This window comes from Podarcis erhardii (assembly GCF_964252035.2).
Source record: "Podarcis erhardii genome assembly, chromosome: 1".
Taxonomy (NCBI): domain Eukaryota; kingdom Metazoa; phylum Chordata; class Lepidosauria; order Squamata; family Lacertidae; genus Podarcis; species Podarcis erhardii.
Genome location: NC_138497.1, coordinates 123,275,049 through 123,294,176, shown reverse-complemented (window position 1 = coordinate 123,294,176; position 19,128 = coordinate 123,275,049). Strand labels below are relative to the sequence as shown.

At 42.4% G+C, this 19,128-nt stretch overlaps 2 protein-coding genes across 7 annotated transcripts in view; both read right to left on the bottom strand.

Annotated features, from left to right (window-relative positions):
- The window catches only part of STK17B (serine/threonine kinase 17b), a 106,633-nt gene that overhangs the window by 54,494 nt on the left and 33,011 nt on the right, over positions 1 to 19,128 (bottom strand). The window lies entirely within an intron of this gene.
- Positions 1,864 to 19,128, bottom strand: part of HECW2 (HECT, C2 and WW domain containing E3 ubiquitin protein ligase 2) — a 193,857-nt gene continuing 176,592 nt past the window's right edge. For 4 of the 6 annotated variants that reach the window (XM_081855139.1, XM_081855140.1, XM_081855142.1 and 1 more), the window contains 7 exons: positions 18,009 to 18,107; positions 16,701 to 16,830; positions 14,977 to 15,123; positions 13,287 to 13,401; positions 10,779 to 10,864; positions 8,049 to 8,161; positions 1,864 to 3,692 (listed from right to left, as the gene is read on the bottom strand). In XM_081855139.1, the coding sequence (XP_081711265.1) occupies positions 3,581 to 3,692; positions 8,049 to 8,161; positions 10,779 to 10,864; positions 13,287 to 13,401; positions 14,977 to 15,123; positions 16,701 to 16,830; positions 18,009 to 18,107 (802 nt within the window). In that variant the 3' untranslated portion in view covers positions 1,864 to 3,580. Of the gene's footprint in view, positions 3,693 to 8,048; positions 8,162 to 10,778; positions 10,865 to 13,286; positions 13,402 to 14,674; positions 14,917 to 14,976; positions 15,124 to 16,700; positions 16,831 to 18,008; positions 18,108 to 19,128 lie in introns of those variants that run through there. The other 2 variants (XM_081855143.1, XM_081855144.1) reach the window with 2 other exon arrangements.

The window sequence follows — 19,128 nt, the reverse complement described above, 5'->3', positions numbered from 1 at the left end:
TACTCCTATTGATGCAGCCCAGAATTGCATTGGCTTTTTAAGCTGCCGCGTCACACTGTTGGCTCATGTCAAGTTTGAAGGGCATTCTACCTGTGACAGAAGGAGGCATTTCATTTGTGTTTTCGTGAACAGCTGTTTTCTGTAGGCCAGTACATCCACAATTCTCAATAATAAAAAATTTTATTTATATCCCGCCCTACCCAGCTGAAGCCGGGCTCAGGGCAGCTAACAACGATAAATAGTACAATATTCTAAAAACATTTCATTATAAAAAATAATTAAAATCAAATTGTTGGCAACCATTAAGCTAAAGTTCTGTGGAGATTGCCAAAGGAGGGAGTCAGGCTGCGCCCTGACCAAAAGCCTGGTGGAACAGCTCTGTCTTACGGGCCCTGCGGAAAGATGTCAAGTCCTGCAGGGCCCTTGTCTCTTGTGACAGAGCGTTCCACCAGGTTGGAGCCGCAGCCGAGAAAGCCCTGGCTCTAGTTGAGGCCAGCCTAACCTCTCTGTGGCCTGGAACCTTCAGGATGTTTTTATTTGAAGACCGTAAGTTCCTCTGTGGGACATACCAGGAGAGGCGGTCCCATAGGGCACAACAAGCCTTGATTACAATCTAACAATCTAACAATATTTTTGTTAATTCAGATAGATGGAGACTGCTTGCAAGTTCATTTCTGTTTTAGGCACCAGCACAGTGTAGACTGGTGATTTTTTTTGGGGGGGGGGTGTTTCTTAGTAAATGCAAAGTAATGCACATTGACCTGAAGGGTTTTTAACCATTTGATTCATCTTCCAGAAAGGGCAAACCTCTCCGAGAGACTACCAAACAGTAGTTCCTGCCACTCTTTCAAAACGGGTCAAGAAAGGGCATTATGTGATCATGTCAACATTATATACTGGCCTCTTATGTATAAAAGATTGTCGTATCCCAACAAGTGGGCGCCAGTCATCTCACCCCCCCCCCACGGCCTCTGGAAACACAGTGCCAATTCTGGACCCGTTATGAAATTACATGTCTGGAGCTTCATAGACTCTTCCTAAACTTTTAAGGGAATCAAATAATTTTTTTAAAAAAAATCTTTTTTGTCTTTCAGGATGACCCCTGTATCACCAGCTGCCACCTCCACTGCCAACAAAACCAAGCTTCTAAGCGGAGAGGGTGCAAGGCTAGTCTTTATTTTTGACTTTTGCTATGCTGGGCTTCGACGGGACGTGAGTGGCGCTGTGGTTTAAACCTCAGAGCCCAGGACTTGCTGATCAGAAGGTTGGCGGTTTGAATCCCCATGACGGGGTGAGCTCCCGTTGCTCGGTCCCAGCTCCTGCCAACCTAGCAGTTTGAAAGCATGCCAGTGAGAGTAGATAAATAGGTACTGCTCCGGTGGGAAGGTAAACAGTGTTTCTTTGCGCTGCTCTGGTTTGCCACAAGCGGCTTAGTCATCCTGGCCACATGACCCAGAAGCTGTACGCCGGCTCCCAGGGCCAGTAAAGCGAGATGAGCGCCGCAACCCCAGAGTCAGTCACGACTGGACCTAATGGTCAGGGGTCCCTTTACCTTTACCTTTATGCTGGGCTTCAGGTGAGCAGGAGATTGATCTCATAGCAGAGACAACTATGAAGAGCATACGTGGAATACCCATCAACAGCAACGTGAAGAGGGAGAAAGCTCTGCGGTTACTCCTAGTCTCAGATCTGTCTCCCTCGCAGCAAGGACTTGCAAAACCAAAGGTACTATCTAGGCTAGTAGGTCCTAGAAACTTTTGTTTCGGCGGAATGTGTTGCTTTTTAATGATCATGGGAATAAAAGGAAAACCGTGGATACCATGCTCCCCACTGCAACACATGAAATTGGCCTTCAGCATGGGAGATTCTTGCGAGGAATAGGCTCAAACCTTTTAATGTTTCTGAAATTAAATGCTTGTTTGACATGGTGGATTCATGCTTTCAGGTATATCATAGAAAAAAGTAGTTCATTTTAATAAACATTGTTTAAGAAAACTACTCAGTGAAAATGCAGGCTTAGAAAGACACTAGAAACAGTTTACACCTTGGAGATGCTTCGCTGCTAAACGTTGAGTGAAGGTTCCTAAGCGAAGGTTCGTCCTTTTTAAGTGCTGACCATCTTGTGTGTTTTTTTTCTTTTCTTTTCCAGATCCTCTGTAGTGCTTGTAAGAGTGCTGTACAAAAGAAAAATGTTTGCAGGGAAAATACGAAATATCTGTATTCAACACTATTCCATAAAGTTAGTTAATGGATGAAAAAGGAAAAAGGAAAACCAAAACAAATAAAAATACATTTGAAATAAATGCATATTACACATTATACATGTAGTGAGCCTTACAAAATTATTACTTAATGTGCACAGTCCTGATATTATCTACAGACATGGCACTGTGAAGAAAGCTCTGTTTCTTAAAGCAGCTACTTCTTACAGGTTTGTACGAGTGATGCAGTTTTCTGCCAGTCAGTTCACAATGTCCCTTTGACTTTGGTACATTCAGTGCAAAAAATAGTTTCGGGAATATCTTACCCTTATAAAAATAAAAGGCATATATATATATATTTATTTATATTTATATTTATATATGTATGTATCCCTTGAGAGTGCTTATAGAATCAAACACAAGAACGATATCTATTTAAGCATGGAAAAGTGAAAAGAACTCAAAAAAAGGTTGTTTTTCCTCTATTTTCTTATTTACAATTTAAGGAAATCAATATCATGATTTTACAAAAATAAACAAAAGTTACTGTGTAAGAGGTTGTTTTTTTTCCTGATATGCTGTGGTAAAGTCTAGTTGTTGTTTTTTTTAAAAAAGGAACACTTTTCATGCAGTATAAAGCATTAAATCAATCATTTTTCTCTTATAGTAGCTCATCTTTTGCTAAAGACACTATTTGCATATACATTTGTACAACCGACCTAACTGCAAGTCATTCTTGCTGCCAACTTCCTTCATATTAAGCCCCAGAAAATTTGATCTTTACGGTGCACACCATGCAGGCACTCAAAGTCTTAGGTAAAGCAGGTATAGCATATTTTAGTACTGTATTGTATATGACATAAAGTAGTGTACCATTGGGAATTAACTTCTATCATATTAAAAACCACGCACACCAGCATTTTTCATTTGACTTCCTACTATTTAGCAGTGGGCTAAAAAAAACCCCCAAACTTCGTATGTCATCTTGAACTCTGTTCAAATACTTGGGTGAAATCCATTTTTGAGATAGGGAAGATTTATGCGGTAGCCCTGATGCTGCTCAACACTTGTTGTCCTGTCTCTTTATTCTTAAATTATACCAAATATTAAAGTTTGGTGGTCAAAAGAAAAAAAGAAAGACAGAGGTCAATTGGAGAACTGTAGGTGTCCCCCTACAGAATACATCCCTTGTTATGTACTTGTATCTTTCAGAGCTTGTAAGAGCTCCCCAATCTAGCCTTGCTCACTCACGAAATTCCATCACACAAACTGTATTGTAAAACAAGTTTTCCTCCAGGAAATGCAAATGCAGGCATTCATGTATTCTTTGAGGAACGGTCCACGAAAGGTCCAAGATGCTGGGCACTACGGTTTGTGTTTTACTCGAGTCCAAATGTGCTTGTCTCTTCAACGGCCGTCAACAGTTTCTCATACAGCATGGAAAACGATGGGTACGGCGGGAGATCAAGACGATTGAAACACGTATGAGCTCTGGGGAAGAACGAGAGGCAGGGGGAAAGTGAGTGGAATTCAGAAATTTACTCCCAAAAATCAGCAGAAAAACTGGTAATAAGAGCTTTCCCCATCATACCCTGATTTAGTACTTGGTTGTGTGAATTGTTCACACAAACACAGCAGGGATGTGGGGTGCAGAAGCCCCAAATTACTCAAGAATTACCCAACCTCCGGATGTGGTTGGATTCTAGCTCCTATCAGCCCCAGTTAGCAGAGCTTATAGCAGATGGAGCCCGACATATGCTCTCCACCTCTTCCATAGCTAAAGGAGCCTTCGTGTATCCATGAAGTATGGAGAAGCCAGGGCCTTCTCAGTGATGGCTCTGACCTGGTGGAACGCGCTGTTCCATGAGACCAGGGCCCTGCAGGATTTAACTTCCTTCCGCAGGGCCTGTAAGACAGAGCTATTCCGCCTGGCTTTCAATTTGAACTTAGCCTGATCTTTTATCCTCCTTCCTTCCCTTTTTATGAAGATTACCCGCTTTGGGATCCCACAGCTAATTCTCCCCTGGTCTCCTCTCTGGCCCAAAAGGACTAATTTAGCCAGCTAGCCCTGGTGATCATCTAATATTTATTGGACGGATTTCTCCCCTAAATTGATTGTTGAATTGTGAATTTATTGTTATTCATGTTTTATACTGTATTTTATGCTGTTTTTTTGTTGCACCAATTAAGTGTTTTAAATTTGTTGTTAGCCGCCCTGAGCCCAGTTTTCTGAATTGGGAAGGGCGGGGAATGAATAAATAAATAAATAATAATTATATTTTCCCATTCAGCAGAATTCCTACGTCACTGAAGCATTCCAATGGGCAATAAAACCCAGCAGCAAAGTTCACACAAGGCACTGGTCACGATATATAAGAAGCCAACTACACACGGTGTGGTCCAGCCATAGTTCCTGGCCCCGTGTCTGCTCCATCCTCACCTTCAAGAGCAGTGGGAGAGCCTAACAAAATTGGCATGGAGAAAGCCGAATTACAGGTACGCGCACCCCTGCTCTATCCTCCTTATCCGGGGCGACACACCCCATTTGCCCGCTTGAGGTGGAACAGGAATGCTGTCCCGCTCCGCCGCCTCCACCAAGGGACAGAGAAGTGACAGCAGCATCAGCGCTGATTTTGGGGGTGAGGCCTCCCACAATTTCGGTGACACCTTGCCACAAATCTGTGCCAGTAGCACTTCTTCACTAGCAGCAGAGGCAGCAGGGCAGCTACGGGAGCACTGTCTCAAGGCCTTCCGGTGGCCTCACTTCGCCTCATGGCTATGCCAGCCCTATCCTCTGCACTCTATTTTTTTTAAAAAAATAAATTTTATTAGTATTTTCCACACAACAACAACACGAAAGATATCTACATTCAAAAGATATCAACATTCGAAAACTAAAGAAAGCAACAACAACAAAAAACAAATCCATATCTTACAAGTTAATATTATAAACACTAAAACAACAAGACATTGACTTCCACCAATTCTACAGCACCTCCTTTATCTCTCATTGTGTCTTCCTGTTTTCTTTATCATCTCTATCCTAACATCTCTATCATCTCTATTCTAACATCAGGGATGCGGGTGGCGCTGTGGGTAAAACCTCAGTGCCTAGGACCTGCTGATCGTAAGGTCGGTGGTTCGAATCCCCGCAGCGGGATGAGCTCCCGTCGTTCGGTCCCAGCTCCAGCCCACCTAGCAGTTCGAAAGCACCCCTATGTGCAAGTAGATAAATAGGTACTGCTTTATAGCGGGAAGGTAAACGGCTTTTCCGTGTGCGGCGCTGGTGCAGGCTCGCCAGAGCAGCTTCGTCACGCTGGCCACGTGACCCGGAAGTGTCTTCGGACGGCGCCAGCTCCCAGCCTCTTGAGCGAGATGAGCGCGCAACCCTAGAGTCGGACACGACTGGCCCGTACGGGCAGGGGTACCTTTACCTTTACCTATCCTAACATCTAGATATAAATACCTCTTTATATCCTTTCACTTCACAAGGTTATTCCAGACTCAGCCAGATTTCTGTCCTCGAACCTTGACTTTTGAAGTATTCATTTAGGCACTCCCGTTCTTTTTTTACTTCACTTTTTGGTTTTTGTCTTATTATGTCTGTCAACTTGGCTAATTCTAAGTATTCTGAAAGCTTACATAGCCACTCTCCCCTAGTGGGTATCCTCTGCACTCTTATCAATGCAAACATCTTCTGCTGGTCCAGCTCTAAAATTGGAAGTGGGGGGCAAGGGAGTATGAAAAAATGATGCAGTGCAAGGAAACGAAAGGGCTCAGTTCCTCTCACCAATACAGCTATTTTAAAAAAGCAGGTGTGTTAGATGTGAACGGTACAGACATGTGAACAGCAATGGCTGCCCTCACCACGTCATTGTATGACCCTACTTCACCCCAGAAACCTACGAGGATGAGTATAATCCTGATATGCTTCAGCAGGTCAGATCTTAAGAAAATATTTGCTGCCTGAGAGAGCTGGGCCCACAAGAACACAAAAGGCCATATTTTAAACAGTAATAGCGAAGAGCCAGTTGACACCCACTGGTGCTTCCTGTCTCCTAATATTAGGCAGCCTAAGCCAGCACTCTGCTGTGTTTGCAATGGAAAGCCTTTGAAGCAGGTACAGCCCAGGGCTGAAGGAGCCAGGGAACTTATAAAAACAAATCACTTTTCATTCAGCTCAGAACTGAGGTTGAGACGGTCACTTGGTTTAGAGGGGGATCAAGGCGCCGTTCCTTGAAAGTTTTGCAGCGGGGGGGATGGGGGTGGGTTGTTATCTCACGCTTTGTTTAAACAAACTCTCGCACGCTTACAAATACCTCTAAATCACGCTGAGGTTGTGGCCCCAGTGTCAGCAAAGCAGGAGTGCTGGGCATTAAAAAGACCCGATTTGTCTCCAGGAAAACTTCCTCCGCACACACAGGGTTGCTAAAATTATTTGTTTTGTAGCGTACACTGCGCGAAGGTCAAGTTCTTTCACCACAGCCGTTCTCACTGAAACTGTGACGTAGATAGGTACCTGCTCTTTCTACTCCCACCAGTGGAGAGGCTGGGCTGAGAGATAATGGTTTGCTTAAGGTTGCCTGCTGCTAGTACTACCGAGGATATTCGTGGCATTGCTGGGTTACCAGAGGTGAGCTTGCTACCTCTTCCCACACATTCTTTCACTGTGCAGAATAGAAAGCTCCATTAGCCAAGGATAGCATCGCCTGGCAGCGCCAGCCTGTTTGGGTCTTTTGACTTGGCGATGCAGGAAAACAGCAGTTGTTTATTTATTATTTAGCAAACATTATGCACCGCTTACTAAAAGACCTATAAGTGGTCTACAGAATGTGGCCTCTCTACACCCACCAGTGTATACAAGAAGCCAGAAAAACCACAACAGAACATTCTCATCCAAATATCCTGAAATCTTTGTATTTGCTCTAAAAGCAGCACTTTCACCCTTTTGGTTTTGCCCATAATGGATGAATTTGATGGAACGAAGTACCCCAGGTGCTTGGATACATCAACATTTAGAATCTCTTTCAGAATTACAAAATCATACAAAGTTTAATCTTGGTTGGGCAGAGTATCAAACAGTGTAATTAATATACTGCCAAAAATCTTTGGTGTGTGTTTTTATTATTGCTTCTGATAACATACCCTTGATAGTAGATGCTTTAACTCTTATTTGATCACCAAATATCATTTTGATTTTTTTAAAAACAACAACAACAAATAAACTTTCAAGGGTTTCAGCTAGAGTGCTTTACTAAAAATAAAATAAAATCAAAGAGAGCATTGGAATGACGAATATCACTCAATACTGTTATTATGCAGCCAATCTCTCCTCTGTCTCTTTGGTTTGTACTCTATTTTAACCATAGTGGCTGTGATGACCCACATAGTTTTGTTTACAAGCTTCTGTGACATCATCATTTCAGGTGTAGAGCCTTGGCTGCTAAGGGTTGCCACAGCTAATAAGAGTAAATTGGAATGTGGGCAAATAAGTAAAAGAACGAAAGAGAGAAAAGGGGGAGGGAGAAGAGAAGAATTGCATCAAAGCAAAGCAGAGTAGCTTGCACTGATTTCGGAAAATTGCTGAAGATGGGGGCACATTCTGAGAATAAAAGAACAAAAACTAGTTTCAGTTTAGCTCTAAGCAGAACTGAGGTCCAGAGCTTTTCTTGAGGGAGCTCTATTCAATCTGTCCATTGGCTTCTAAAGAGGTGTTCCCATAATTCTAAAAGTTGATGATAGAAATAACTCGTCTTATCAGTTAAGACAGCATGGTTTTCCCATAGAAACCTGAATTATTAATTACCAAGTGGATTTATGTTTCAGGAAACTCAAGTGTTATTTTACCTGGGCAGAGCAGTGATCTTCCCCCATTTTTCTACACAGAATCTTCTTGGTCCATTGCTCCCCCGCAGAGAAGCAAAACCTTCATAAGGTATACTAGATGTGCCTGTAACAAACTGAAATCCAAAGCAATACACCATAAATGATTATTGTGGAAAATAAGAAAAAGTTTTATCTAGTGTATGTTTGGGGCTGCCTCTTGCGTTATAAAGGCCAACACCCACCCACACACCCCTTCCTGACTTGTCCTATCTTTGAATATGTATCAATAGGTTTTTCTGTGAGTTGCAACTCACAGTGGTATGTGAAGAAAAAAAGCAAATTCCGCTTCACATTTGCAATTACTATTGATACATATTCAAAGACAGGACAAGAGCCAGTAAGATGACAAACTCAGTGGGACTTACATTCTATAAACATGCATAGCATTCAGCTGTTCACTTCTTGGAGCCAGCATTTGTTAGAATCAGCACAGGGCACGCTTTGACTATATAAGAAGCACTCAGGGCTTCAGATGGACCTGTAATTAGTTCCAGGGGGCTTTTGACTTGGGTTTCTCAAGTAGTTTCCTCCATGCCACAAGGAAAATGCAAAAGATGTTTGAACAGCAACCATTATCGCAAAGAGGAGGGAAATCTCCTGTAGGCATATCCAGGCCCTTTGATGAAGGTAAACAGCTGTTTCCACGAGTCTGCCTAGCCAAGATATGGTACTGCTTTTGTAGGGTGCATACATTATCATCTTGGCAATGGATCAGGAAGGGAAATTTTGATTGCCCGATTCTATTTCATTGGGCAAACAGTCCAAACCCCATGAACTGAACTCAGCATTAATTTACTTGCTTGTGTTTTCTTGTTTGTTCATTGTGCAGATGCAGAGACATTTTGTTTGGAGTATTATTGGGCTCAGCTTTGATCTTCTGCATAAAATTACGGTTCCAATGAAATTTTAGGCTATCAATTTTATCACACGATAGCATAGCGGCCGTCCCACGTAAGTTCCAGTGTTACCTCTACAGCAAGGCTGCCCATACAAAACTGCTTTGCCACAACCAGCTTCCATGTTGCACCTTGTAAAACACAGACCATGCGGCTGATCATGTGACTATTTCCCATGTCCATGTCAGTAGTTACAATGGAGGTTTGGCCTGATTCAGGCAACCCACATGGCTGGTGAACTTCTACATTACCAGGGTAACATGGGAAGTGACTACAGGGAGGCAGCTTGCCATGTCACTAAGGTAACTTGCAAATTTAAGCACAAACAACACATAAGGGAGGAAAAAAAATACAACAATTACTACGACAGTTTAATGTCCATCTGCTGCCAACAATGAATTCCACTAATGCTATGAGTCCAGTCCCTTAAGGCCTAATGAAAAGGAGGGGAACCGTCGAGACTAATTTCATGCGCCCCCTGGGCGTTTCTGGGGACTCTCCATCCTTGAGGTGGTGGGTAAAGTTGGTGCTCAAGGCCACTGTTAAGTAAAAGAAACTGGCCCCAAAGGTGCTTGAGGAGGAAGAGAGGTGGCTCCTGACTGAGGAAGTTGGCTCTGGAGTGGGTGTGGCCTACCAACAGTTGAAGAGAAACAGGAGATATGGAAGAAGAAGAAGAAGAGAAGAGTTTGGATTAGATATCCCCCTTTATCACTACCCGAAGGAGTCTCAAAGCGGCTAACATTCTCCTTTCCCTTCCTCCCCCACAACAAACACTCTGTGAGGTGAGTGGGGCTGAGAGACTTCAAAGAAATGTGACTGGCCCAAGGTCACCCAGCAGCTGCATGTGGAGGAGCGGAGACGCGAACCCGGTTCCCCAGATTACGAGACTACCGCTCTTAACCACTACATCACACTGGCACAAGCACATACACACACACAAACAAAATATACGCAGTTACCAGGGCTGTAGCTAGGGGGTGGCGAGGTGGACCCCCCCCCAGGGGCACAGGCAATTGGAGGAGGCGTAAAATCGGCTTAAAAATATGTCCATAAATATAAATATTGATTATTGCCTCATAAGAAATGGTTTTAAATAGAGAGTGAATTGAATGGGTGGGTGAGAGGGTTGGAAGAGAGGTGGAAAGAAGAGCTAATTTTTAACCACTACACCACACTGGCTAAGTCTCAGAGGAGACTGAGAAGCCTAGTTCACTGTTGGTATAAAACATATGTTAAACAGCCATAGCAGTAGTTGAAGAAGCCTTATTTTTCCCTTATGTTGCTCCAATATGCATTATTCCAGGAGCTCCGGTGAGTTTCCTCATTACTTCCCTTTTCTGGCTTGGGGAATTCTGCTTGATGTTCTCCTCGCAGACATTTCTCTGTTTACATTTAGTCATTCCTTAATCACTTTTCAAAAACCCACAGCTAAGCAGAACACCCAGATGTTTTCTACTAGCAGCAACTCCAGTGAGCAGCATTTGAGGGAGTGAGATTGACCAAAGCTTCTATCCAAGTCACAAATATCACTACACTCCTAACAGCTGTTAAGTGCAGGAAATGCCACTGTGAATGCATCACTAATTTGCTGCCTCTGCTGGAACCTGATTATCAAAATTCTAAACTGGAAGACAAAACACCCTAGAACTATAATTTCATTTATTAACCACTGGGGGGGGGATGGGGGATCTAGAGGGAGGTGAGTGAGCTATTAAGCCATGAAATAGCTTTTTTTGTTTCGTTACAGTTGCGTCAACCTAGATTGGACAGTTTGAAATAACAATTGATCTCTTACCTGTAATAGCCTGAGTCGCTGTTCATTGTTGAATCTTTCTACAGCAGCCCAGAACCACCGAATTACGATATGATTGTCATGATATCCTGTTTGATGAGAATGAAGAGCAAAGCATTTGAGGTCATTTTACCAGAGAAGAAAAAAAGAAACGTGACATACCGAACATTAACGGGGTTCTAAGTTTAGGGATCAGAAATCAGCCTACATCGGAAAGATGCCTACTACTATCCTAATTCCAACCTCCCTGCTGTGGGAAAATCAATATTTTCATGGATTATTAAGGTTGTTTAATCAATTGAGGAAAAACCTACACAAAGCACCAGATGATGACATAGTAGTATTCACTTGGTTTGGGCACAGTTATCGCATTCGTCTCAAAACTGATTGTGTCTTCTTCTTGCGTTCTCTAGTCTAGTTACCCAAATACAAATGCACTGACAATGTTACCAAGTCTGGAAATTCTGAATATACTTGGCAACAGCAAATGGGAAAGGATTGGGCTCCTGCTTCCGAAGAATTTTCAGGGGACAAGCATCAGCTTTTACACCTGCTATAGGCACACACATTTTAAACTGGAGTACTATATCTGAAAACATGAAACTTAGAACTTTAGTGGCTGTATCTGTAATCCTAGAGTCTGCCGTCCACTTGTTGATGGATTCCCACTCCCATCAACCCTAGCAACTATGGGAAATGGCCAGGGATGATGGGAGTTGTAGTCTAGCAACATCTAGAGAGCCACAGGTTACCAGTTCCTGGCCTTGAAAATAAAGATATTTGAGAAGACTGAAAGACTGAAAGGAGATGCTGGTGTAAGATGATGATGATGATGATGATGATAATTTATTATTTATACCCCACCCATCTGGCGGGGTTTCCCCAGCCACTCTGGGCGGCTTCCAGCAAACACTAAAACACAGTAACGTATTAAACATTAAAAGCTTCCCTAAACAGGGATGCCTCTAGATGTCTTCTAAAAGTTTGGTAGTTATTTTTCTCTTTGACAACTGGTGGGAGGGTGTTCCACAGGACAGGTGCCACTACCGAGAAGGCCATCTGCCTGGTTCCCTGTAACTTGGCTTCTCGCAGCGAGGGAACCGCCAGAAGGCCCTCGGTGCTGGACCCCAGTGTCCGGGTAGAACGATGGAGGTGGAGACGCTCCTTCAGGTATACTGGACCGAGGCCGTTTAGGGCTTTAAAGATCAGCACCAACACTTTGAACTGTGCATGGTAGATACACCAGATGTGCAGAAGAGGAAAGTCTGGTTGTGAGACAGTACAGGTAAGAAACCTGAATAGGAGGCATAACAAAGGAATAAAGGTGGAGGAATGAAACATATGTCAGTTTTCGTCTGTGAAATTTCAAGGGGGTGGGTCTGCTCTAACAGCGAAGACATATTGGCATACATATGTTTTGCTCATATTCTGGATTCTAGCTGTGTGTGAAATGTGGGATGTTGGGAAGAGCACGAGAAACAATAAATAAATGAAGATGGGGAAAACAGGGGCAAAATGGAAGAATAATGGTTCTGAGAAGCACAAGAGAAGGTAATGAAAAAGCTTTAAACAGCATGGGGCAACACAAATGAAGGTGAAAGTTTTCTGGGATTATGTACCGAAGCAAAGTCATACCAGATCCATTTTTTGAATGGACAGATATATCTGACAACCCATTTTTACAGGAAATGGTTCAAGGGTTTAATACTTTTTTAAAGTGGCACAGAAGAGGCATTAATGGTGGACGTATTACAAGAAATCGGAAAACGTTTTAAATGTATCTGATATATAATGGAGCAATCCTAAGTACGGAAGCCAGTGTATGGCTTAGCTATAGCAGCACTTTAAATCCTAGCTGTACATATGAATGCATCAACTTTTTTAATAACTTTATTTTCATTTGAGTTCTAAACCAATGTTTGAGTGTTCAGTTTTGCATGCTGACATCTCAGATGATTTCTATCAAGGAGCTGATCCCAATGGTTCCCCTCCCCCCACCCAAGATACCTTAAATCATTTTCAAAGTGCCAGGAATGAACTCCAAATGTCAAAACTCAAAAGATATCTGCCACAGAAAATCTGAAGATGGAGGCTTCTCATCTTTCACTGGAGAGCCCTAACCTCTTTCAACTCTTGCCATCTTTATCATCTGTAAGAAATTAACACTGAGCATACCTTTATATCTCCAGATTAACCTAGTTGGTCTCACCAGCTGCGCTGTTTTGAATTTTTACCTCTTTTATCAGATGAAATGCCCACCCCATTCCTAAAGCTAAGTGGGGGGAAATCCAAACTCTCTGAAGTTAAGCTTAAAGTGTGAGCACCAGCTTTCTAAAATTACACTGCAACAGATGAAGGCCTGAAATTAAATTAGAATAGTTTACTGGACTCTTGAAAAATAAGAAAGAACTAACAGCAGCTTTACCTCTCCTGGTTTATACAGACTGTGACCACCCAGCCAGACTAACTGTAATCTAACTATGTACATATGTATATTTTAGTAGGTGTCACCTCCTCTGTATTCGGTGTTATTTCTCCAGTCACTTAAGTCGATCTCTGCCGTGCCAGCAATAACCAGCTCCAATTCTCTTGCATCAAATACAGACACCAGCCTTGCATCAACAACCTAGGAAAGAAAATAAACATAGCCAAATGATATGTGCTGTTGTTTCTTTTTATTTTCTGCCCATTACTGTACAGGAACATAGTAAGTTGCCTTAACAAATCAAGGCATTTGTCCACCAGTACAGTGGTACCTAAAAAGGACGCAGGTGGTGCTATGGGTTAACCACAGAGCCTAGGACTTGCTGATCAGAGGGTCAGCAGTTCAAATCCCCGTGACGGGGTGAGCTCCCGTTGCTCGGTCCCTGCTCCTGCCAACCTAGCAGTTCGAAGGCATGTCAAAGTGCAAGTAGATAAAAAGGTACCACTCCAGCGGGAAGGTAAATGGTGTTTCCGTGTGCTGCTCTGGTTCGCCAGAAGTGGCTTAGTCATGCTGGCCACATGACCCGGAAGCTGTGCGCCGGCTCTCTTGGCCAATAAAGCGAGACGAGCGCCGGAACCCCAGAGTCGGTCACAACTGAACCTAATGGTCAGGGGTCCCTTTACCTTTACTTACAGTGGTACCTTGGTTCTCGAACTTAATCCGTTCCGGGGGGAACCATTCGGAAACCAAGGCACGGCTTCCGATTGGCTGCAGGAGCTTCCTGCACTCAAGTGGAAGCCCCGTCAGACGTTCAGCTTCCGAAAAACGTTTGCAAACCAGAACACTTACTTCAGGGTTTGCGGCGTTCAGGAGCTGAACTAAGCAATTTGTGCGGAACATCTGGATGAAGCAGTTAAGTTTTTAAAGAAAAATACTTGGGGTTTCCCCCATCCATCAGTATTTGCAAAGCAAAATTATAAAGCAAGGAATAATAAAATAACTTCAGGATAAAGGAGATCAGTAGTGCAACCTCAGCATCAGGTACTAACAGGGTTTACTCCACTGCTATTAGATTCCCAGGAACCACTAATAAATTGAGAGTTTCTGCATCCTACAACAATAGGGTTTTTTTTTTAATGCGTTAGCACAGATTATGTGGATAGTGGGGGGTGGGTGGGCGGGGATGAGGAAGGAGTCAGCAAGATGGCAGGTCCTTGGTCTCTGAAAGGGTTACTGCTAGCACAAATTGCCACTGACTGCTAGAGATAGATGAAGGTCCTTGCCATGGTAATATCCAGAATCCTTATGAGCTTGTGCTTGGGAATAGGTCATTGGTCACCAACTCCAAGAGGGAGTTGGTGACCAATGACCTATTCCCAAGCACGAATTCTTAAGGATCCTGGACCGAGCTGGCCTCAGAGCAGCTCAAAAGTCTACGTAATAACCCCAGTACAATATTCTAAACATACATTGAAATGCTATGTCCAGACTAAATGATTGGCTCCTCAACTCATGCATTAGTTGCTGACTGCTAGCAGTACGAATAGTGATCATTACATTTCCCAGTTCCTTACAAAAGGTAGCCTTTATTACCTGACTCTGCGGCTTTAATGATGAATTCTGCACATGCAGTAGTACCGATGACAATGCAATTTAGTCAGTTGTGGGAGATGCATTAATCATGGCTCGCGAATAATCCTGCTGAATGGTGCAATGCTTCGGGGAACGTAAAACATTGAAAACATAATCAGATATTTTTTTTGGGGGGGGGGTTACCTCGTAAAAGCCACGCACTAGACTCTCTGTTTGCTGCACAACACCTCTCTCAATTCTCCATTTCACCATCCTCTCTATATATTCCTTCTTGTTCTTCTCTGTGACTGGGATGTTGGCACCTCCAGGCTTCAGTTCTCGTTCAGTAATCTTAAAAGGCAAACCACCACCAAAACGTTAGGAAGAAGGATCTGTTGCAAGCTGAGCTTCTTATATTATCAAGCTGTACTCATTCCCCCAATGGCAGATTCTTATTTGAAGTGGTGAAACCCAGGCAGCTTAAAAAAAGAGGAGCTGAAAACTCCCTCTTGGGCCCTTGGTACCAAGTACAAAGCAGGAAATCCCACCCCCAACCCCTCCAAAGAGATATATACAAACAAGCCTTCACATTCTAAAGAGAGAGATTGAAATGAAGCTTTCTAATATTGATAAACACACTGCAACAAGAAGTCACATGCAACGCATGCAAAGAAAAATTTCAAATCACTCCTTCCCATCCTGGCAAGTTAATAGCACAGAGTTGCAAAAGTATTCAATAATAATAATAATAATAATAATAATAATAATAATAATAATAATATTTATACCCCGCCCATCTATGTATACTGATTCATAGCAATACTGCTGTAGGCTGAAGAGGTGCCTAAGAAATGCCTCCACGGGCTCAGAGCTCAACAACACTGTGGCAACTTCTCTGAGCATCCATTAGGCAGGTCAACTCAAATCACCTCCCACGGGAGTGCTGAGTCTGCATTGGCACCACTGGCAATGACATAGGAAGCTGCCACACAATCCATTTTGCGGGTAGATACTGTGATGTGGAGCCCAGACCATGCATGTCTATTTTTGGCAGCAGCACTTCAACGGTAACATATGAATCAGGCCTCAAGTTGCAAGCTCCTTACCCGGCTTCAAGAATCCCTGGGGAAAAATTTGCCCACTGTCTTCTAAGTTTGGGGATTCCTCTACAATGGAGTGGCTCTGCCAGAGTGGTGAAGAGAAAGCCTGGCACCCTCAGTTGCTACCGAGACACCCAATGGACTGAAATGCAAAGCTGGGCACTCAACTCTTACAAATCTCAATGGAGTCAAGTCGTTCTCTGTTGCACTTGCTACCTTTAAATGCTAGAACGACAGCTACTAATTTGGACAAGGAGCAACAGTCAATCTAAATACAGTGGTACCTTGGTACTAGAACAGCTTGGCTCCTGAACAAATTGGCTCCCGAACTCCACAAACCCGGAAGTGTTCCAGTTTGCTAATGATTGAGTGCAGGAAGCTCCTGCAGCCAATCGGAAGCTGCGCCTTCGAATGGTTTCGGGAGTCGAATGGAACAGATTAAGTTCGAGAACCAAGGTACCACTGTAAATCTGATTTTAGACAAATGAATCTGGCCAATTCCGACCTCAGCTGCATCTGCGCAGAGACTTTAGAGTCCAAATAACTTTCATAAAAGAGGAATTGCTCATTTTCACATCTCAAGAAGCTCACAACACTATATAACATCAGAGTCAGCCTTTTAAAGCTGTGCTGGACCGGTAACTGGTAATACAGAGTTTTGAACATTAACATTAAAAGCTTTTTATTCGAGAGGGAAGGAAACCTGCAGAAACAACAAACCAATGACATTACATCTCAACAAAGGAGATATATAGGAAGATAATATAGAAATGAAACTAAAAATAAGTTTTTCTATGTAGTTTTCAGAGGAAAAAAAATTGTGCACACCTGTCCAAAGACTTCTTCATTTACAGTGAATGTGAGATCTAGGATATCATGTATATCGTTGTCTTTCATCCACTGCAAACTCTGGTGGAACTCCTCATCAAGGTATTCCAAGTCACTCAGGTCACACAGTCTAACATAAACAAGAATAAATTAGAGGAGTGGAAATGATAGCAGTGGCGGAAAAGGCAGCATGTGAAGGGAAGTTAAGACAGAAAATTCTTACAATACTAGAAAGGGCAAAGAGAGACATCCGAAGAACAACCACTTAAGCTCAAAGGAATCTAGAAGTACTAATTTATCTTAATAGTAAAAGCAGTTATTTAATTACTGATGTATATATTTCCCCAAAGTACACATTAAAATCATAAAAGTCCTAAATAACCTATTCATTTGAATCTTTTTATTAAACAAAATAATTTTTGTTTCGTTTTGCACCCATGCTGATTTTAAACAAAATAACGAGTCTGCACACATTTACCTACCTACTCAAAGATATATTGCTCATCATTAGAACCGGAGCCCTCCATGATCGGAGACATCATGCTGACATTAATGCCAGCTTTGCATGTAGCCATAACTACAATTATTTCCCACAAATCAGAACAAAATCCATCTTTCCTCTTTCAGTCCCCCCCCCCATGCATCTACTGTAGCAAAGCGAATGACCAAACCTACAACTAGGGACCATTTTATACAGTCTAAATTAATTTATTGTTTGCATTCAATTTAATTATTTCTGGAAAAAGAAATAAGAAATTCTGCTCTATTAATATGTAGTAAGACAACTGCAGGGAGCAAAGTCTTTTCTTTCTACCTTCCAATTGCCTTGTCTGCTCAATATGGTACAGTGGAACCTCAGTTGTTGAACATAATCAGTTCTGGAAAACCATTCAACAACCGAGGCACAATTGCAAGTCAGCAAATTCCTTTTAATAAATGAAGAAACACGCCCCAGAAGCTGTTCTGACTTCCAAGACGTGTTTGAAAACGGAAGCATTCACTTTTGGGTTGTTGGCATTCGGGTTCGAATTGTTTGGCTTCCGAAGTGTTCAACAACCGAGGTTCCACTGTAACTGTAAATTCATACCAAGATTATGCACACAAAAATACAGGGTAAGGATTCATGTAAGAAACAAAATATTTCAATAGTCAGCTGCATCCACCGAGGTTTACCTCTTGATGATAAAGCATTTCTATGATCTCATTAGCAATCGATATCATTATAGCAGGCCTTAGCTTGTAATTAGACACCTATTTTGTGGACAAGAAATTGACAGAAGGTTCACCATGAAAAAGACTCATACTCACATTCTGAGGAGGGCTTTATAAAATGGTCGTGTGAAGAAGGCATCTAATAAATACTGGTGTATTAGAGCAAGACCCAGGATTCGACCACTAAACCTGAACCTGCGTAAGAGAAATTAAGAGAGCAGATCGGGCTTATTTTTGTTGTTGAGTGAAGAGCCTTTACAGCACTACCCACTAAAACCCCTTAAATATGCTTATTTAAAAAACATTCAGTTAATACGCAGAATTATTTGGCATCACATTTCCATGGGGTCCTTAGGAATGAACACTTCATTAAGCTTCTTTATGCAATGGTCATCCTTCGAAAAAATTAAGAAATGGCAAGAAATGCAGCCACTGAGGATAGATGGCACATCGATATTTAGGATTAGCCTAAGTTCAGAGCAAGAGGAAAACTCTTAGGAAAAATATTCTGGGGGAAATATCCTTTCTATTCAATATGTGTCACTCCATGGCTGAAGTAACTGCAACTGGGCAGGCAGGTGCTAGACTTTTCTGGCCAGGCTTTTGGGCCTTTAGCAACTGCAAAAACAGTTTTTTTAAAAATGGGGGAGGTGAAGGTTTTTGCAGGCTTGGGGATAGGTCTGGCCCTGGTAAGTGTTGACAACCTTGAGCTAGTTAGACCAATGGTTTGGCTCAGTATTAAGACAGCCTTCTATGCTCCTAGGTGTAGGTGGAAGAAAATCCTTCATCTTCTGGATCTCTGCCCAACATGCAACTTGTCAAAGCAACAGGATCCTTGGAAATTAAAACCTTGAAAAAGCAGTTTCACAGCCCCAGGGATTGGGGAGATATTATAAGACAACAGGAAGACCTACAGCAACAGCTGCGTACTCAAGTTTGTGGAAGCCAACTGATACATATATGCAGTCCCCTTAAGCCACTATTACTCTGCCTGCAGGGGTCTGATTTACTTATTTATTTACTGTGCAAAAAGCATAACTCAGGCACCATATACACACACACACAGTGCTTTTTTTCTGGGGGTATGCAGACCCCTAAACGTTTTGTTAATCTAATTTTGGCCTCATTGAGGGGCAGTATTTCAATATGAGTAGGAAAATGAGAGTACCCCTAAATTTATTTTTTTTAGAAAAAAAAGCACTGTATATATTTTTAA